The sequence below is a fragment of the Rhinatrema bivittatum genome, chromosome 19, assembly GCF_901001135.1.
Source record: "Rhinatrema bivittatum chromosome 19, aRhiBiv1.1, whole genome shotgun sequence".
In the NCBI taxonomy this organism is placed as follows: domain Eukaryota; kingdom Metazoa; phylum Chordata; class Amphibia; order Gymnophiona; family Rhinatrematidae; genus Rhinatrema; species Rhinatrema bivittatum.
Window position 1 is genome coordinate 38,958,583 of NC_042633.1, and position 21,016 is coordinate 38,979,598.

At 54.5% G+C, this 21,016-nt stretch overlaps 2 protein-coding genes across 10 annotated transcripts; one reads left to right on the forward strand and one right to left on the reverse strand.

Annotated features, from left to right (window-relative positions):
- The first annotated feature begins 1,131 nt into the window (after positions 1-1,131).
- On the forward strand, positions 1,132-8,409 carry LOC115080163 (proline-rich receptor-like protein kinase PERK9). Of its 9 annotated transcripts, none has more exons than XR_003853531.1 (6): positions 1,132-1,248; positions 3,844-5,298; positions 6,726-6,824; positions 6,922-6,997; positions 7,435-7,549; positions 7,982-8,409. XR_003853531.1 is itself a non-coding variant. In XM_029584259.1 (6 exons), exons 3-6 carry the CDS (start codon positions 6,717-6,719, stop codon positions 8,382-8,384), a joined length of 702 nt encoding a protein of 233 aa, XP_029440119.1. In that variant the 5' UTR covers positions 1,133-1,248; positions 3,844-5,298; positions 6,657-6,716; the 3' UTR covers positions 8,385-8,409. The 9 variants fall into 9 exon arrangements, 8 of the variants coding, with proteins under 8 accessions (XP_029440117.1, XP_029440118.1, XP_029440119.1 ...); XM_029584259.1 differs by having other exon boundaries at positions 1,133-1,248; positions 6,657-6,824; XM_029584256.1 differs by having other exon boundaries at positions 1,133-1,248; positions 3,844-3,901; positions 4,623-6,824.
- Positions 8,410-9,236: 827 nt separating this feature from the next.
- On the reverse strand, positions 9,237-20,691 carry COLGALT1 (collagen beta(1-O)galactosyltransferase 1). The gene is given in 15 exon segments (XM_029584251.1): positions 9,237-10,912; positions 11,581-11,608; positions 11,611-11,786; positions 11,964-12,091; positions 12,458-12,590; positions 12,768-12,874; positions 12,998-13,074; positions 13,372-13,491; positions 13,759-13,963; positions 14,083-14,217; positions 14,701-14,818; positions 15,265-15,325; positions 15,328-15,374; positions 20,386-20,498; positions 20,500-20,691. Coding segments are annotated over 15 exon segments (1,824 nt in total). The 5' UTR covers positions 20,608-20,691; the 3' UTR covers positions 9,237-10,644.
- Between the last annotated feature and the right edge of the window lie 325 nt (positions 20,692-21,016).

The window sequence follows — 21,016 nt, forward strand, 5'->3', positions numbered from 1 at the left end:
GTCAGTGCTTATCATATTTGGGAGGGTGAATCTGACCTCCATGTCTCCTCCTGTGGTAAATGATGACAGAAGGGTGCACATTGCATAATAAGTGAAGAAGAGGGCTTGGAAGATCCCAGTGAATGAGACAAGTTTGGCTTTTTTTCCTCTAAGATGCTCCAAGCAGTCTTGTACATAGAAGACCCTCTTGAGCTGGTGCAGGTGACATCGGTCTCTAATAATCTAAAGTTGTCTTGAAGAGCGCAGGAGCTGGAAATACCGGAGAATAGCTCAGAACTGGCAAATGTGTCTAGGGTTTTGCTGCTTCTAATGCATCTCTCTTCTTTCCAAGGAATATTATTCTGTTGAAAAGAACTTACGATGGCTCTGCCTCTTCTCTAAAGCCCTTCTCAGTACTCATGCGGTTAACCAGAACCTGCAGGTTCTTTTTTTTTTTTTAGAGGATAAGAAAAGAAACTTGACTTCACTTTTCAGGTCTACTGCTGCTGTTAAAAATCGACAGATTTCTGCTCTGATAAAATTTTGAAATGGATGAGCAACGAAACGTAAACCCAAAATTTATAGAAAAACTGCTCCGGGTGCCACCCCCTCCAGCAATTCCGCACTGGGGGGGGGGGGGGTGTTTTGAGATTTCTATTCTGTCACAAAGCCTCTTACTTTAACTACTACAAAACTCATGCACTAAATATTTAAGTCCCCTGATTCTTCCAAAACCCGTCACCAGGTCAGAAAGCTTCTTATGGTGGAGCCTCCCTGCCCCACTGAAAACTGACGGAGGTTGATCAGGATCGGTGATGTCAACCTCGCCATTCCTCTTTGCTAACCCAGGTGTTTCACTGCCCTGCGACTACAAAAACTTTGCAGGTGCAGGTTCGGTGGGTGCATGCTAAATTTTAAACTACAATAGCGTGTATTGCATTAAACACTTTTTTTTTATTCAGCACAAGCGCTTTCTATAGGGTTACAGCTCACACATGCATTTGGTAACATCTTCCCGTAATCACGCTCCTAACTGGAGCACACGTGTGCCGCTTAAAAGGGATTCTCAGCCACCGGCCTCTTGCGGAGGGGAGGCTGGAGACCGGCCATGCCACATGGACATTCTGGCTCTCCGCTCCACCTGGACCACCTCCAATAAAACGTCTGCCTCTCCTCCCCGTCACTTCCTTAGCGACCAGTAAACTTCTCCGAGCCTCTGAAACAACAGAAGCCGAGAGAGCTCCAGCTCGCCCCAGCATGAGCAGCACCGTAAGCACCCTTCAATCATTTTCCCTTCCCTTCTTCCACAGTATGAACAGTACAACCTACTCCTTCCCTCCAGAGTGTGGTGGGAACATGGAACGGCTCCCAGGAGAGGTGGCAGGGAGAAAAACAGTGACAGCATTTAAAAATGCCTGGGGATTCTCAGAGGAGGGGGAGTGAGGAGTAAAGCCTGGGATAAGCACAGAGGATCCTTAGCTGTGGGGGAGTGAGAGGTAAAGCCTGGGATAAGCACAGAGGATCCTTAGCTGTGGGGGAGTGAGAGGTAAAGCCTGGGATAAGCACAGAGGATCCTTAGCTGTGAGGGGAGTGAGGGGTAAAGCCTGGGATAAGCACAGAGGATCCTTAGCTGTGAGGGAGTGAGAGGTAAAGCCTGGGATAAGCACAGAGGATCCTTAGCTGTGGGGGGAGTGAGAGGTAAAGCCTGGGATAAGCACAGAGGATCCTTAGCTGTGAGGGAGTGTGAGGTAAAGCCTGGATAAGCACAGAGGATCCTTAGCTGTGGGGGAGTGAGGGGTAAAGCCTGGGATAAGCACAGAGGATCCTTAGCTGTGGGAGAGTGAGGGGTAAAGCCTGGAATAAGCACAGAGGATCCTTAGCTGTGGGAGGGAGTGAGGGGTAAAGCCTGGGATAAGCACAGAGGATCCTTAGCTGTGGGAGGGAGTGAGGGGTAAAGCTTGGGATAAGCACAGAGGATCCTTAGCTGTGGGGAATTGAGGGATAAAGCCTGGGATAAGCACAGAGGACCCTTAGCTGTCGGGGAGTGAGGGGTAGAGCCTGGGATAAGCAGAGGATCCTTAGCTGTGGGGGAGTGAGGGGTAAAGCCTGGGATAAGCACATAGGAGCTGTGGGAGGGAGTGAGGGGTAAAGCCTGGGATAAGCACAGAGGATCCTTAGCTGTGAGGGGTAAATCCGGGGATAAGCACAGAGGATGCTTGAGGGATAAAGACTGGGATGAGTGGAGAGGATCCTCAGTAATGGGGAGTAAAGGGTAAAGCATGGAATGGACACAGAAACCTTCATGATGATGGAGAGGAGTAAAGACTGGGACACCACGAAAATGCACAGCAGTAGAAAAGTGAAAGGTAAAGTCAGGGATCTTGCGTGGTAGATGAAAATGATTGGAAAAGCCTGTGCTGCTGCAGTAGGTAGATAAAAGAGAGACTGGATGGGTTTGGTGATTTTCTTGTCATCCTATTCACTTTTTCTCTCTCTCTCTCTGGCTCTTGGGAAACAAGGACCTCATTACTTTAATCTGGCAGGGTGACAGAAATTGCTTGGTGTGGTTTCTAAGCTGTCTTTCGGTTATTTTATTTTGTCTTCACTTCTCTTCTTTACCGTCCAATTTCAACCATCGGGCTGTGCACGCCAAAAATTTCATGCTTTCATAGACATTTTTCATTTATTATTCATTTTTGGGAAATTAGTGCACACTATTTAGAAAATGAACGAATCCAAAACTGTTTTGGGTTTTCAGGGGCATTGGCATTTATATTCATTATAAGAAATCCAAAACAAATCTGCTTCATTCGGTGCTGATTCGTTTTAAACAAATGCACATCCCTAGAATATGATATATCAGCTTTCACTGGATGAGCTTTTACTAACCTTTCCCTCATTAGTTGGACAAAGTGAAATATAACCGGTAATCTCTCTCTCAAAAAAAATTAAAAAAAAACACAGAAATGAGAATGCCCATTTGAATCCCTCAAAAATATTCTAAAGAAGGATATTTCAAAGAAAGGTAAAATTTCTCTAAGAAGTGCCAGCAAGCTATAGATGAGACCTTTTATTGTACCCACTGAATACGTTTGTGACAAGTTTGGAGATCTCTGCCTCCTCTATTAGGCCAGCACAGAATGAGCCGGCGGATGACACTGTCCCACTATAGAAGTGACTTTGAAAGAAATAGGCATCGGTATCTGCCCTCATTACCAGACATAGTTCTCCTACTGCAGCTATAAATTTAGCTTTTTACATCTCTCCCCCCCCCCCCCCCCCCCCCCCCCCCCCCCCCCCAACATCCACAAATCCCTTAACCTTACGGCTCTTTGCTGCTCTAAAAACATGCACTGCCACATCAACACAAACTGTGGTTCACCTCGATACTGGGGCAACCTCATTCCCGGAGCATTGTGGGCGGCCCACTGAAGGAAGCAGAGCCCTTGAAAGCTTATCACAACTGTATTGAGTCCTATCAACTACAGCTTATTTGTTGCCCTTTTATTCTATATTGACTGGGAATACAATAAATTATTTATTCAATCAACTGATAAACTTCATTCAAAACGGTGAATTTCTTTTTTTTTTTAAAAAGCTGCATTTTTCAAGAATCGAGGTAGAGAAGGTGCGAGTCAGGCGGCTGTGTGATCAAACCGTGAATGCAACCCTGGCCACGGGGTTGGGGGGTTTGCAGCAGGGTCTGGGGAGAGGGGCGAAACCCCTCATCCCCAAGGGAACCCATGGGTCCTGAATTTCCAGCTTCCTTAAAGAGATGCAGGGATTTAAAGGGCCAGCGATGCAACTGTGTGTTGGGGGTTCGGGACTGGCTATGTTCCTCAGGATCTCTATTGATTCTTGCAGGTATTTATGGGCTGGACACTGCCCGAGAGGTTCCTGCTCCTGCCCACTCTCACTACGGGTAAGCACCACTGCGGGTGACCTACGGGCACTAACAGAACACGTCTACGTAACCCCCCCAGCCCACTTTGAAAACTGTGCTCTGTAATTTGAAAAAATTAGGACAAATCCCACTCTGTTTTCAGGGACTTCTGCTGCTAATGGAATTGGCAGCTCCAAATGGAAGGACTTTCAATACGTTTCCATGACAGAAGCGACACAGATTACTGCCAACACGAACGATTGCTCCTGCAGCCTGAAGGCTTGTGCTTTGATCAGAGACACTATTGCTCCTTTTCTAACGAGGCTCATTAATCTCTCTCTGAGTGAAGGATTTCTTCCAGTCTTAAATAGGCAACTGCACATCCTCTCTTTAATAAAAAAAACAAAAAAAACCTACCTTGGACTCATCCTGCTAGGGAAATTACTGGCCAATCTCTTCATGGCTGTCTTTGACCAAAGCAATTCAAAGCTGCTGTTTCAAACCAACTTACTTTCGTGAAAGAATACCCCATTTTAGATTCTAGTTTGGCTTTCGTTAAGTCCCCAACTGTTGTTCATTCCAACCGTAGGCTTGATTCAATGTGGTTTTGACCCCCTGGTAAAAACTGTGTTTTAGTGCCCTTGGATTGCTCTGTGGCGTTTTGATACTGTAAATCATGAAATCCTGATCAGCCGTGGAGGTTTAGAAATTGGTGGGAGAGTTCTCTCATCGTTCACTTTGTACTCTACTAACAACACAGGGTTCAGCACGTTCTGCTGAAGGCGGTGTTACGGGCCCCAGTGCGATCATGCCGGTACTGGAGAGCAGTGACGAGGCTGCAAAACACCTTTAAGCATGCAGAAGTCATTACTTTTGTCCTCCTAAATTTTTTTGATCATAAGTAGCTTTATAATTACTTCATTTTTTTGCATCCGTTTGGTAGACAGACGGACGCATGCTGCCTAAAAATGCACTAGAGAAAACTGCTGGCATAAGCTGGAAAATGACCGGGCTGTTTACACATGAATATGCTAAGGTCAGTGCTGACACTACAGCCTAGCTGTAAGCCCCTCTCACACACGGATATCTGCTGCCTAGTGATACATTTGCTTATAGCCATGTGGAATAATCGTTTGACTTGGCCAATCATAAATACGTTTTGCCAGTTGTCAACAACCGCATGGCCTTTGTGAAACTTTGCGCTCCACGAAAAAAACACAAACATATTTTGGGTCTGGAATCTTGAGCTTTCTGTTTGCCGGATTAATCGCCCCTGAAGAAGACATAAAACGAATCGTGTCAGGCTTGGTGTTCTCAGGGCTCTTGCTATAAACATTGAAACTGTCATTACATTGAATTTCTCCTTACTCTTGCCCAGATAGATGTTATATGCAATCTGCAACTGATAGAAGAATTTATATGCAAAATTAACAAAGGTAAGCCTTAAAAAAAAAAAATCTAGCGTTGCAATTTTCTAAGAGAGCCATAATTACAAGTCTGAGCTGCAGGCCATTGAAGTGGTATATGCAATATTTAAAGTGAGTTTTTGCAAGCTCTTCCTTCTTATGAAGCTCTCAGGCATTACATCATTTTGGTGGCTCTTTTGATTTAGGGGTGTTACCCCTTTATAAAGGCCGGTATCAGTACATGAGCTCTGAGAGAGCTGTAGGGCTGTCCCTACCTGGCATTCTGTTACTCACTCTCCAGAAGGTATAACTTATTATAGTAGGTGTAGCTTTTACCAAAAATATACATATCTATATATTTCTCTCATCAAGCTGTTGGCTCTAAGCATTTATTAAATCACTACACTACCCCTCTTTTCAGCACATAGCCGAGCCCTTTTTATCATCTCTCAAACTCCAGTATCGATTTTATGCAGACAGCATTCAGGGTTTTTTTTTTCTCCAGTCCCATCCTCTTTGGATTTATCTTTTCAGTTTGTATCTGTCTTGTTTATCCGCTGTTAAATCCTGCTTATCTCACAATAGATTTCATTTCCAGTGCAGAGTCTTGCAGTCTTCCTATGCCCCCCCATTGAATGCAGTTGCTAGAAATAGTTTTCTTAAGCTAAGAGGGTGATGTAGGCTCAAACCGCTATTGGAATTGCAGACTTCTCCTCATGGACTATTGCGATTCACTCGAGTAGGGAATCCCAAAGACTGCATTGTATGCCTCACGGGTTGCGCAGAATTCAGCAGCCCGGGTGCTGACTGGAGCTGGTACAGCACAGAAACATAGAAACGACGGCAGAAAAGGACCAAATGATCCACCCGGTCCACCCAGCAAGCTTATGCCAGTATCTGCCGCACTGTGCAGGTTGCCCCCCCATGCTTATCAGTTTACCAGACCGTAAGAGTCAGGGCCCTCGTATGCTGCGCGTGTAACTGCCAGAATTAGTAGGAGAGGGAGGGAAAAGCTGGGTAAGCGTGGTGGTGGTGGGGGGCAGAATGGAGAGAAGGAACAGGGCAGGTGAAGGACAGAGAACGTGTACTGTGGAGGGGTGGCTAGAAAAGGTGCTGAGAAGTACAGAACAGGTGACGAGCGGGAAGAGGCAGAGCAGGTGGGAGAAGAGAGTAAGGGGGATGCTGTGCTAGACCCACCACACAATGCGCTGCCGTTGCTGGCTGCTACCATCTTCGAGGGAAGGAAGCCTGATGCTTCATGCAGGGCACCCAAAATCCTTGGGAGGGGGGGGGGCCTGGGCTGGAGAGAAGACAGAGAGAGGCTGATTTCTTATAGAAAACACGGGAGCTATTTCTAATCAGTTTCTATGTTGTTCTGCCCCCTGCAGCAGGGGAGCGGCGTTGATTGTTGCTTACGGTTCTCCAAGCTAACGCAGAAATCATGTCCAATGGTTAAGGTGCTTTGGCGGGCAGGATGCCCTGGAGAAAGAGAGAGGGAAAGCAGAGGACGCACCCCGACGCCAGCTCTCGGCAGCCCGGCTGGAAAGCAGGAAGAGGTGAGAGGGGCTCACGCAGACGGGCAGGCGACAGTCACTTTGATTTGCCACCATCGGTCCCAGGCTCATGCAAACCATTTCTCGCTTTCTGCCGCAGGCAGCTGGTGAAAAGGTGCGAGGAGAAGACGGTACTGGAAGAGCCCTCGCCGGCCGTGCCGCAGCCGCCCGCGCAGGTAGAGTACGAGAGCAGGAGGGGAGTCGAGGAACACGGGTGGGTGGGGGGATTGAGGAGTGCTCTGCAGAAAGCAGGTCACCACTGCATCCCCTTCCTGGGATTTGGCCTCTCTCAGCTCCAGGCCTGCGCCCTCTCCACAGGCTCTGGGGGTGTTGAGGAGCCAGGAAGCCGCTCGCACAGGTTTTGGGATTCAGGGTGACACGCACGGGCAGAAGTGATCTTAGGATGCACTAAAAACAGAGGGGGCCCAAGGTACAAGCTCCTGGCACAGAACGGGTGAAGTGAAGCCTTAAGGTGAATCAGGCCCCGACCTTGACCCCCTGCAACGAGGTAGGTTCGGGTATTTGTACTTAGGCTCTGGGCTGCACCCCTGAGAACGGGAAAGCGTGCCGATTGCTTAAGGTAACGTGGCGTCTACTTTATGGTTGGTTTTAGAGATAGGAAGGTCGTCCCCCCTGCCTCCCTCTCGCAGGAGACGGAGAAAGGCCGCGCGGCCTCCGCGGAGCAATCGCGGGGTGGAGAAGAGACGGAGAGAAACCGAACAGTCACAGTGAGTACAAAAAGGAGTCGCCCTAACCCAAGGAGGAAAATTTAAAGCACACAGCACCCTGGGGGAGGGTCAGGCCCGTTCCTCCCAGCACCGACTGAACGGACCTCCGCCACTTTATAATGGACTTTAAACACGGCAGCAATGTCCCACTTTTTAGGTGGATAATGCCAGGGGCTGGTGCTCCACCCCCTTAAAGCGATCAGTTACCTTATCCTGAAGTTCCTGTGAGAAGGAACGCGGCGGCCTACGTCCCAGGCTCCAAAAATCTGCAACGTTCCCCGCTGGGACTGCTCCTGTGGCCCCCGACACGCACATAGCACAAGGCTAAAAACCTAAAATCTGCCTGGATGGAACTCGCTCTGCCACCGCCCTTCCTGCTGCCGAGCGCAGCTTCTGTACGGGTAACTTTCTCTCTCCCTTTTCTACCCGCAGAGCCCCAGAGGAGACGCTCCGCCTCCCGCCCCTGGCCCCTTCCCGCCTCCCGGCGCAGAGCGGGGCGCGGCCCCCTTCCAGACGCGCCACCTCCGCCTCCTCACGCCCGCCACCAGGGCCAACAGGAGCCTCTACCAGACCTGGCACGGGATGCCCACCCACGCCGACCACCACACCTCCTACCACTGGTCCATGTTCAGCGCCTCGGGGCGGGGGCAGGCGCCGGAGTACCTCATCCACCCCGAGTGGAGCTGAAAGCCGGAAGCCGAAGGCAGCTCCCGCCAGCAGGCGAACGGGCGGTAACGGCGACCCGCGCAACTTTAACGGAAACAGAGCCCCGAGGCCCTGCTCTACCAACAGCCTGAGGAGGAGGAGTCAAGGCCACAGCAGAGTTTTATATTAATAAAAGTTTACCCTTCTCAGATCAATAGATGCTTTTTGTTCCTGATGGAGGGGTTAGAGAGGGATGGGGGTGTGGGGATAGGGTGACGATGAGGTGTTATTGTAAGCCTGTTTGGAAACATTTGAATTTTTATGTCCAAGTTATGCCGCTCACAGCCTTTTTAAAACATTTACCCGTTTTCTTAATAAATGAAATTGCTAACGTTCTCTAGGTTGGTCTCGATTAGACTGAGATTACTCCGTGGCAGGGGTCGGTCACGCCCGTTTGTGTTTGTACAGGGCTGTGTACACAGTAGCGCAGCGGCTCTGGCTGCAGTTCCCCCCCCCCCCTTCAGCCACCAGTCCCAGTATTAAACCGCAAGGTGCTGCACGCCTGCCTACTCCCTTCCAGGGTGGCATGGGGCGGACGACCTCTCGCTCCCTGCCGACTCCTGCTGGTCAGGGGTGGGCCTGCGCCTTAAAACCGGACGTCAGACAGATCCGGGCGAGAGCTGCAGGTGTCTCCCAGCACCACTGCCTCACGTAATCCTGGACTCTCTCCTCCTTCATTGCAACAGCGCTTATTACATTTTTTTATTTATCACCCGCCCTTCCTAAGTGCAGAGCGGGGTTACAAGACAGAACGGACCTAGACGAGAGAGAGAGGAGGGAAGGTATTTAGTTTTAACTCAATAAGTACTTTCTTCTCCATGGGTAGGGCAGTCTAGCACCACGGATAGTCAGGGCTTTGCCCCCATCCAGCCTAAGCTTACCCGATCACCCTGCCTCCCCAGGAAGCAGAACAAAATCTCTCCTAAGGCCTGGTCACAGCTGGCAAGGAGACGCGAGGGGCCAGGCCAGCCAACCCGTTGAATGCTGCTTTCCCCAATAAAGCTTTATTTAAAAAGTATAAAAAACACCGTCCATACAGAAGAGGGGTTGTTTGGTTTTTTGCACCGTACACCGCACCATGGCTGCCGGTTTCATTAGCCCTTGCTGAGCAGCTTCCCCCCTCCCACTTTATCACACAGGAGAAAGCCTGCTTTGGATAGTGAAAGGCCTCAAATAGAAATACTGCAACTTGGGCTTGATGTGGTGCAGGGCGGCGATGCGGACAAGTACATCCTGTGCCAGCTCGTACCGGTGCAGGGGAGGGGGGGGGGGGGGCAGCCCGCCACAGAGCTGGGGCTACAAATTAACCGAGAACACACAAGGTTACTGCGGCGAGGAGCCCCTTCCCGCATGCAATGAGAGAGAACAGAACCGCACCAGGCCCAGAACAGCATCAAGCACCAGGAATTCTGCCCCCACCTCCATCGCTAAAAGCACCGCCACTTACTTCAGACAGACATTAAAGGTCACAACCACCCTCTCCCAGCAACTTTGGTTTGGGGCAGGACCCAGTCCAGTCGCCGGGGGAGAGGAAGCGAAGCAACTGGTGCGATGCCCGTCCCTGGCCTGCAGCAGAGCCCTGTGTCCCTGCCGCTCCTTGGGATCTAAAGTGGATTAGCACCTGATCGTTTTAGCCAGAAAGTTAAAGAAAGCAGGATCCCTGGGGCCGGTGCTTTCCTTTCAGGCTTAGACAATTTCAGAGCAGCTCCTGGACAAAATTGCTGAAACAGGCGGCAGCAGCAGCAGCTAAGCAGAGCTTGCAAACGTTGCCTCATCATCATCCATCTCAGTAAAAGGAAGCAGAGGGTGAGGTGAAGTGCCTGCTGTGATCGGGGGAGGAAGGATGCACTTCACTTCCCAAAACATTAGCCTTTAAAAATAGGAGAGATGGCCCCTGCCTGAAACCCACTAATTTACATTCGCCTTAAAATAAAGACAAAATTCTTCACTAAACCTCAATTCGGCTAAGCTCTCAGGGTAAGGCACCACACATGAAGCCAGGGCCTAGGATGATCCTTCAGCCTCGCACCGGCGGTACGACCCAGACACAATCAGGCTGACCCCACCCTGAACTACACAAGGAAAAAATATATATCCACACACATGAAGGGCAACGCCAGGACCAGTCACCAGGCATGGAGTCTGCGGTGCGGCTTTAACAGGCCAGAAAAACAGCAACAGCGTGGGACAAACGTTAAAAAGAGAGGAGTAAGGCACAGGCCCCCTGCTGCCCTTCGTCATGGCCGTATTACGCCAGCAACGGCAGTCTTGCACCCTTTATGGCAATAAATTAACCTGCTCCAAGCCAGAGGGATGGGCACGTTACAAAAAAATGTTAACATCCACTGGGCAGGCAGGTGAAACGGTTCATGCACTCAGCCCTTCCCCGGTCATAGCTCGTCCCGGGCGGCGCTGTCCAGAGGGGACTGCACCACGTCCGAATTCTTGGCCTCCGTGCGCAGCGCCTGCTGCTCCCGCATCTTCTGCGACTTGGCCCGGTCCCAGTCCGTCTTCTGCGTGTCGTTGTTCCACACCACCGAGGTCTCCGTGTCGCTGACGTAGCCCTTGTCGCCGGTGTAGTGCGTGGGGTAGACCAGCAGCGGCTCTACCGAGAAAGCCTTCAGCGTCCGGCTCTCAAAGTGCTCCATGTACTTCTCGCTGGTGAGAGAGGAGCAGGGAAGGAAAAAAAAAAAGGGATTAAAGCCGGTTTCTTACACAAACACACAAAAAAACATTGCTCTCCTGCTCCAGTCCCAGGAGAGGTTTCCCGCTGGCCCTACTGCTAAGGCCCCTAACCACTCTGCAGCGGGCCAGCTCCTGTACTCTGTCTGCATCGTCCCCTTTCCTTGCACAACACACACCAAGTAACAGGGATAAGGCCGGCGCGGCCCTCAGGCTGAACGCGATCTGTGCCAGAAAATGGGTTAAATCCTTAAAACAGCTGCACTGGGAAAAAAAAAACGTTACAGCTGTGGCCAGAAAGGGGCCAAGACCGCAAGCAATGCAGACCCTGCTAGCAGAGAATTCCTCCCACCCCTATCGGTACCCAGGAGACAGAGGGAGGGAACAGGAAGATAGGTGGAGTCTCCCCCCCCCCCCCCCCCTTCAGCTGTTAGCAGCTGGGCCCAGAGATGCTGGAACTATTTCCAAGCACAGAGGCAGGGCCGGATGCTTCCCACCGGAGAGGGCTTGTCCACCTATAACAGCTCCTGCCCCGTGCTGCCCACCCCTGCTGCCCTCGCTCCCCGGTACTGGGCCAGGGAAGTCCGCCACCGTGCGAGCCTCAGGGGAGACCTGCCCTCCTCTGCCCCCCCCCAGCTTCTTACACTGGGTGCTTATTGAACATGACCGGAGAAATTCGTCAACGGGCATCATCTTGGAGAGCGGCTGCGCCTCCAGCAGCTTCCGGGCGCCCTGCAGCGAGATCGCGTAGCCCAGCGTCCAGTAGGAGTAGTCCGCCTCCACCAGGTTCCGGATGTGGGGCACGGCCTTCTCCGGGTAGTCCACCTGCATGCGCTTCCGGCCGATGTAACTGCGGGGGAGGGGGCAGAGGAGGGTGAGACCGAGACAGCTGCCCCGCTCGTCGCTGGGGAAGGAGACCAAGCAGGAGCTCGAGTCTCTCCCACAGAAGAGGCAGCACAGAGCATCAAAGCCCCGGCCTTGACGTGCCTCGTCCCACTCCCCTCCCCCCCCCCAGCCCGGCACTTACATCAAGTCCCAGTCCAGCCCCTCCTCCTTCACCTCGTGCAGGAGATTCATCAGGCGGCGCTTGAAGAAGATCTCGAAGCGCAGGTCATCCTCCACCACCAGCGACCGCTCCAGCCCTCGCTCCACGATCTGCGCGGGGGGTCAAGAGGGAAAGCGTCCGTCACGGGAGGGGGGGGGCTGTGCCTGCCACTACACTGCCTGCCCCCCTCTGCTTGAGACCCTGCAGAGCATTCTGGGAGGGGGGCACCAGGCCTGTCTGGCTCGGCAGCCTGAAGATTTGTTTGTTTGTTTTAAAAGGCAGCTCAGCCTGGCTGCCGGCGAGACCTTAGCCGGTACAGGGTGGGGAGAGATCAGTGCGTGGAACCGGATATCCAGTTACTGCCAGGGGCAGGAGGCCTAAGAGGGCGCCCCGGCAGGGATAGGAAGGTGTAGAAGGCCGGAGCCTGCCAGAGACCCCCCCCCCCCCCCCCGGGCACGCAGCGACTCTAGACTCACCTCTTTCCATATTTTGTAGTGGCTGAGGAAGCAGCCTAGCTCCCCCTTGGTGAGGGGACGCCCGTGATAGGGGTCTTTGTAGCCCGGCAGCATTTTAATGCCCATGGCATCCACCTGGCTGGTGTTCATGGCCCTGCAAGAAGTCAGAATCCTGTCAGCAGCCTCCCGGCTCCTTCCCGCAGGACGATTCTCCTGCTCAACGCACGCCTTCACGGCAAGGCGCGGCTCCAGGCACTCACCCGCAGGGCCTGGGGGGAGGGAGCGAGAGAGCACAGGACAAAAAAGGGAAGGGAAGGTCATGCACGCTCACCTCCCGTCCACGGCAGCCACGACCTTACACGCTATCTGCTGCTCGTACAGCGTCCTCAGCATCCGCTGCCGCCGGTCCTTACGCCGCTTCAGGTTGATCAGGAACACCTGCGGAGGTGATATCGGGGGGGGGGGTGTCCCAATGCATAAACATGACAGCACTGGCTACCGTCCCCTCCCCCCTCACCGCAAGCCGGTAACCAGCTGCGGCACGCTGCGCGCCAGCCTCACCTCATCCAGGCCCATTTTGTCAGGGATCTTGGGGGGGACGTGAACGTACTGGGAGGTCTCCACGGGAGGGTTTCGGACTACAGGAAGAGAGAGAGAGAGAGAGAGAAAAAAGTCATGCCTGAAGCACTAGCACGGCTCCCCCGAGCTTGGACTTCACCGTACAGCTGCAATAAGTGGCACCAGGAGATACCGCAATCCCCTGCCTGGCATGGAGGGCGAGGAGCGGAAACGCCCCCCACTAGACAGCCAGGATACAGCGAGGGCAGGCACGCAGCGGAGGCCCTGCTAGACAGGGTTAAGGCCACAGATGGATAAAGCAGTGGGCTATGACCCCCCCCCCCCCCGGCAGCCTGGAGTCAGGCCCAGTCACTCACCCATGACCTCCAGCTCCACGTGAAGGAAGCTCTCCACCTCGTCCCGCAGGCTGCTGCGAGACCGCAGCGGCACGGGCAGGAAGCCGTAAACTTCCTTGTTGCACACGAACATCTGGACTTCTGGAAGAGCAGAAGAAGCGGCCGTGAGTAGCCGGCCTCGGGTACGGCATCGCGTTGCGTGCTGGCAGACTGAGGAGACGCAGCAGCCACGTCACACCGCGTCACAGGACTAGTAAACGTTCGGCAGGCGAGACGTGCGATACCAGACAACCAGAGCTACAATTCGTACTGGGGGGGGTAAGAAGCCCTGCTGACAAGCCGCAGCCTTTAGGGGGTGCATGACACGAGGCAGCCAGGGTTTTGGGGTGTCGGCGGTCCCTCCCTCACCTGCCTGTTTGCAGGAGAACGCAAAGACTATGATGTCATCGAAGGCCCAGGTGTAGTCTGGGTGCGGGGGGTAGAATGCCAGGTCCCGGGAAGCCTCCTTCCGCAGGTCCATCAGGAAGGTGGAGTGCACCATGGGGACGGCGAAGCAGCCGCGCCGATCCAGCTTACGGATAGGGATGTAGGCCGGGGTGCGCTTGTAGTAGCCCTGGAGCAGAAGAGCGTCACACAGGCAGGAACGGATCAGCGGCAGAGACATTCAGGAATTAAAAAAAACACCCCAGAGCTCAGGATCAGGGGGACCTGGCAGCTGCTCCGCATCCTTACCTGAGAAGTCATCCCACACCAGAAGTTGGAGTAGGCGGCTCTGGACTCCAGCATGGGGGCCACCACGGTCTTGTTCTCGGCTATCAGCAATCTTAGGGTGTCTGGGTTGGTAAGGAGATTGTCCGCATCCACAAACTGCAGCAACGGAGGGGGCATCTGTGTTTATTACTGACCTATCATACAGCACAGGACCAGGCTGATATTCCCACCCCTTCCTATCCTTCCCCCGGATACATCCTTATCACCAGTCCAAGACCTCAAGCCCTACAACCCTCAAACTCCTCCCCAAGACACTCCTGCCCCCAGATATATCCTTATCACCAGTCCAAGACCTCGAACCCTACAACCCTCAAACTCCTCCCCAAGACACTCCTGCCCCCTGATATATCCTTATCACCAGTCCAAGACCTCGAACCCTTCAACCCTTAAACTCCTCCCCAGGACACTCCTGCCCCTTCCAATCCTTTCCCCAGATATATCATCACCAGTCTAAGACCTAGAGCCCTACAACCCTCCCCAGGACACTCCTGCCCCTTCCTTTCCTTATCACCAGTCTAAGACCTTGAGCCCTACGACGGTCAAACCCTTGGCGTTCTCCGGCCTTCCCTTGGTCCTTACCAGGATGTAGTCAGCCCACATCTCCCTGGCAGAGTTCAGCGCTGCCTGCCTGAGCTTCATCACGTGCTCATAGCGAGTGTTGGACCAGTGCTTGGGCCCTTCCTCATCTGGATAGGACCTGCAGGAACTCAATCTGCATTAATACCTCGGGAGGGGAGGAAACAAGAGATGCCCCTTCCACCCACCATCTAATGGGCCGAGGAGGCACAGTCACAGTGATGCCTCGACACGCCCCTCCCTCTTATGATTTTAAGTGGCGCCGACAGCCAGACCTGGAGGTGGTGGCCTGTGCAGGCTACGCACGAGCCCGAGCCCTCTGGATGAAAACCAAGTCTCAAACCGGCTTTATCGATTGTGTTTGACGACACCCGTTCCCTGGCTCCCCCAGCCACGGGGGGCTGCTACAACAGGACTTCTGAGGGCTGAGCCGGCACGCCCTCTGCGGCTGGTGAACAGGGAGGCGCCAACCAAGCAGCCACGGGTTCCACCACAACTCCCGGTCCTACGGACGCCGGGAGAGTCTGTCACCCATCCTGGGACCCCGGGCACGAGGCAGCTTCTCACCTGGGCTCCTCCTGCGGCCTCCACTCCACATAGTGATAGCGGTCCTGGACATTAACCAGCCCTCCCTCAGGAGCGCCGTGGTGTTATCGGTGTTGTGGTCTGTTGCCACCCTGCAAAATGCCGGAGAGAGAGAGAGAACGAGGAGGCGATTGCCTTTAGCACCAACAGAGACATCACAGGACACATCCCTTCCTCCACACTGCCCACTCTATCCCAGGAAGGGGGGCGCGCTCGGCATACTACAGTACTCAGACCGGGGAACCAGGGCAGTGCCGGAAAGGTCACTGTGCACGGTGCGACGGGACGCGATGGAGATCTGACATCAGACACGCTCTCTCCTCTCTCAGCAGCTCTCCAAGAACCGCAAACACTGCGCTTGCAAAAACGCTAGATGTGCCGGGTATGTCGCTCTCCGCTCAACACATCAGTTGCAGGGAATATTAAAATTCTACTGGAAGATAACATGGGCTCGCACTCCCAGTGCTGCTCCTGCTGCGTGCGCCACAGAGGTTAGGAAACCCATGCTCTCCTGGGCTACTTAAGTGTTATCATTAGAGCAAGGCATGGACCTCGTCCCGTTCATACAATGACATCTAGTGGCAGTCACACAAATGCACTGTAACAAGCGCCAGACACTTTCAGGACAGGCCGATCCAGTCCTGGTTCTGTCCAGCTGCCTGCATGGCCTTGTAGTTTTGTGGTCCGGATGTAAAAGCCCATGCAAAGGGGGGAAAACTCAGACTGGAACCAGGCCTGTCCTAAAAAAAAAATATCTGGAGCAAGCCTAGGCTGCAGCCTTCTGCCCGGCCCACGCACACAGGTACCAGCGCCATTCAGCAAGGACGGGACGAGGGAGGTGGGAAAGGCTGGTGAGCAGAAGCCTTTATCATCAGGAGGAGAAAGGGCAGCAACAAAACCCTCCAGTTTCCCTGTGGCTCAGGTATCCGGGACGGGCTCTCCCCAGACACCCGGGGCACAAAGCAGGTCACTCAGCGGAAAGCGCAGCTTCTGTTACCACCCTACACCCAGCCCTCCCAGGGGACTCCGCCATCACAGCAGCCAGAGCACTCGGGCCGTGAGAAACTCCAGTGCGAGGCGGGGGGGGGGGGGGGACGGACGACAATAGCCCAGGTCAGGAGAGCAGCCCTTCACCCCGGCGCACGAGGGACAGGCTGGGGAGCTTCACGCGGCCCGCAGAAGCGCCCAGCCCTGTATCGGGTGACCGTGTCAGGTTCCCCCCTCCCAGGTCCCGGCTCTCTGAAAAGACCAGCCACAAAGGGGGGGAAGTGCTGGGCTCTCCCCCCCACTGCAGGCGGGGGGGGGGGGGTTTCTCGGAAGATCTGAGCAGTCAAGCCACAGACGTCACACAGGGCACCAAGGGAGCAACGAAGGGCGAGGCACTGCCCCCATGATCTCAGCAGCATCCCAGAACCAAAGGCAGAGCGTGTCAAACGGCCCAACGATGATGAAAGACAGATGAACTGCATCTTGCCCAATTCCATAAGAACATAAGAACTTGCCATGCTGGGTCAGCCAAGGGTCCATCAAGCCCAGCATCCTGCTTCCAACAGAGGCCAAACCAGGCCATAAGAACCTGGCAAGTACCCAAACATTAAGAAGATCCCATGCTACTGATGCAATTAATAGCAGTGGCTATTCCCTAAGTAAACCTGATTAATAGCAGTTAATGGACTCCTTCCAAGAACTTATCCAACCTTTTTTTGAACCCAGCTACACTAACTGCACTAACCACATCCTCTGGCACAAATTCCAGAGCTTTATTGTGCATTGAGTGAAAAAGAACTTTCTCCGATTAGCCTTAAATGTGCCCCATGCTAACTTCATGGAGTGCCCCCTAGTCCTTCTATTATCGAAAGAGTAAATAACCGAGTCACATCTACCCGTTCTAGACTCTCATGATTTTAAACACCTCTATCATATCCCCTCAGCCGTCTCTTCTCCAAGCTGAACAGCCCTAACCTCTTCAGCCTTTCCTCATAGGGAGCTGTTCCATCCCCTTATCATTTTGGTTGCCCTCTCTGTACCTTCTCCATCACAATTATATCTTTTTGAGATGCGGCGACCAGAATTGTACACAGTATTCAAGGTGCGGTCTCACCATGGAGCGATACAGAGGCATTATGACATTTTCCGTTTCTATAACCATTCCCTTTCTAACAAGTCCAACATTCTGTTTGCTTTTTTGACTTCCGCAGCTCACTGAGCCGACGATTTCAATGTGTTATCCACTATGACACCTAGATCTCTTTCTTGGGTTGTAGCACCTAATATGGAAACCTAACATCGTGTAACTACAGCAAGGGTTATTTTTCCCTATATGCATCACCTTGTACTTATCCACATTAAATTTCATCTGCCATTTGGATGCCCAATCTTCCAGTCTCACAAGGTCCTCCTGTAATGTATCTCGGTAAAACGTTTCCCCGGCGTCCCCACGCGGGACACTCGAAGAAACCGAGCAGCCCGTGGTGGCCGAGTGGGTCAGGGAACCCCTTGAGCGACAGATGGAGAGAGAGGGTGGTGATAAATGGGAGATCCTTATTTATTTAAATAAGGATTTCTTCATCGGGCCCTCCAAGGTTTGGGGGCAGTTTACAATAAAACAATCCCTCGGGGGATCGATCCAGGGGCCGATTCTGTTCAATATTTCCCCCCCCCCCATGTGATTCTGCAGACGGAACAGGAGGAAAGGTTTGTCCCTTTGCAGATGATACTAAGATCTGCAGCACAGACACCCCCGGGGGAAGAGATGGAACGAGGCGCTGGACAGCTAGGATGTGCAGGCACGCATTTGGGGTGCAATAATCTGAGGGCACCATACACGATTTACAGGGGGGGCGCCTGGTGAGAAGCTGACGTGCACCGACCAAGACAAACTTTGGGGGCGATCGCGTCGATAAATATGATGTAGCGAAAGCGTGGCCAGGTGGGGACCAGAGCCAGAGGGGCGCACAGGACAATAAGCCCCTTGTACAGGGGCACTGGCGAGACCTCACCGGAGTCCAGGTCTAGAGGCTGTAACCTCTGAACGGAGACAGAACTGGAGGCAGTGGAGAGAAAGGCGACCCAAACGGAGCAGGGTCTGCACCGAAGCCGTGAGATAGGAGGACCTAAACCCTGCAGCCCAGAGGAGAGGAGAGACGGATTGGAGGGGGGGGGGGGGGGCGGCTTCTCGTGCCCGTCGTCTCATCGTGAACGAGGGTCGCGGCTGCCTTGCAACCTCGCCGGGCAGGCTGGGTGGGCCACGTCTGCCTTTTCTCCCACCGTCACGTCACGGTGCACGACTCAGAGAGGAGCGAGAGCAGGAAAATATTCTTTCTGGAAACGAGGGAGGGGACGCACTCTGACAACCTGGGCAGCGGCCAAACTTTCAGAAGCCGGGGGGGGGGGGGGCTTTTCCCTCATAACCTTCAGAGGGGGGGTTAGGAATAGGAGAAGAAGTAAAAGATTTTTTTTAGAGTTTTCCTGATTTTTTTTTTTTTGATCGCTTTCCCATTCTTTTCAGGCTTTTCGCGCTCTCCGGGTTTCTCTCTTCTCAGAGGGCGGCCACGGCAGCTCCTTTTCCAGCCCAGTCGCGGGTGCCAGTTCCTAAGGCAGCTGAGAATTTTCCACCCGCGACCCGAGTGGCCGGCGAGGGAAGCAAAGCCAGCACCAGGAGAGCCCGGGACGGACCCCAGAGGATCCCCGGCTGCGAGGTAGCGAGGGGACAGCCGGGGGGTGGGGGGGGGCTCCTGGGGTCCGCGGCGCTGGAGCCGAGCCAGGCAGAGACCACGTGGGCCGAAGGGTCTCCGTTCATAAGAAGGGAGGCAGAGGAGACGCACTGGCACCCCCCCACTCCTCCCCTCTCACCACGGGGCACCATTAAAGCCCCGCGCTGTCAAACCGGATAGAGCTGCGGGACAGCCCACATCCCGGGCCTCAGGAGGCGACACCATGGCCCACTTCTGGGAAGGACGGGTTTGATGCAGCTCTCCCCCCACCCCTACATTAAAGTAAAGGGCCTCCACCACCCCCGCAGGGAAGGATGGAAAGGAGCGAGTTTAGAGCGGCAGGGCTGGACACGTCATCGCCTCAGCAAGCCACGGTGTCTGAAATCATCCCAGGTGCTGCCTGCCAAGGTGCTTCGGCAGGGGTTGGGCAGGACACGCCACAGTGCAGATGGATAGGGTTTTGTTTGTTTCTTTTGGGTCCCTCGAATCTGTGCTGCGAGGCGAGACGACCGGGGACAATGGTTAAGATCCTGGAGCAGAAGCCCGGAAACAATAGGGACGAGGCCACCCATTGTTGCCAAGCATTGGTACGCTGGGCTCTGTTTACACCTTTGGGTACTGTGCCGGTACTTGTGACTTGGATTGGCCCTTGCTGGAAACAGGATGCTGGGCTGGATGGACCCTCGCTCTGACCCAGCGTGGCACGTTCTTATGTTCTTATGTTACTGAGCATCTCTGCAGCGGGCGCTGCTGGTCGTGCAACCTCAGATGGTGCGAGTAACCCCGGCGGTGACCCACACGAAGCCCCCCCCTCCACCCGCTGCACCATGTGCTGACCCCATGCCGTAGGTCTCCCCAGCCTATCGGAGCGGAGGGTGCCGGTCAGGGTCAGAGCAGCAGCAGTGCCGCCCCCCCAGGTGCTTTACACCCACCTCTGCAGGCACGAACCCCCCCCCCCCAACACTTCATGATCCAACAACCACCCCCTTCCTGCAGCACATCCTACATCTCCATGGGGAAAAAAATGTTAACAGGGGGGAGTCCCTCTCCCCCTCCCCACAGAGCCCTCTCCCTCTCCCCACCCCCAGAGCCCTCTCCCCACCTCCCCATAGAGCCCTCTCCCCACCTCCCCATAGAGCCCTCTCCCCAACTTCCATAGCCCTCTCCCCACCTCCCCACTCAGCCCTCTCCCCTCCCCAACTCATAGAGCCCTCGCCTCTCCCTCTCCCCCTCAGCCCTCTCCCTCTCTCCTCCCCACTCAGCCCTCTCCTCCCCACTCAGCCCTCTCCCCCCCTCCCCACTCAGCCCTCTCCTCTCCCCTCCTCCCCACTCAGCCCTCTCCTCTCCCCACCACCTCCCCACAGAGCCCTCTCCCCCTTCTCTCACTCACCAGAGTCCGAGCCGGTGCGGGGGGTAGTGCAGCCTCTCGATGCAGCCCAGGACGGCGGGTAGGGAGTGAGCTGCGTTGCGGGCCATGAGGGCGAGAAGGACGGGCGGGGCCTGGCAGCGGGGACTCGGGGACCCAGCGCCCCTCCGGGAAGTACCCGGCCGCGGAGGTCGCCAGCAGGACCAAGAGAGCGGGAAGCAGCGGCAGCGGCCGGGCCCGGGCCATCTCGGGGAGGAAAAGAAAGTACCGGGGCCGCGCCTTTAACTGCCCTCCGCCGCCGGGCCCGAGGGATTAAAGGGGAAACCGCCTCCCGGGGGGCGGGGCCGCGGCGCTGCCTCAACGCCTCCTGCACCGCGCCTTTAACCGCGGATTTGCTGACCGCCGACCCGGGGGATTAAGGGGAAAGGGCCCCCCCAGGGGCGGAGCCTAAGCGCTCACTGCACTGCCAGTCGCAGCGCGCCTTTAAGGGAGGCGGATCACTGACGTCAGCGAGAGAAAACCGTTGCCCGAGGAGGGCCCGCCCCCTGTCAGGAGAGCCTTCCGTTAAAGGGTCTGGATGTCTCGTGCACCAGGAGAGCACTGGGGTGACAAGAGCCGCAGGCAGTGGCTCCAGTCTATGCAAATCTACCTCATG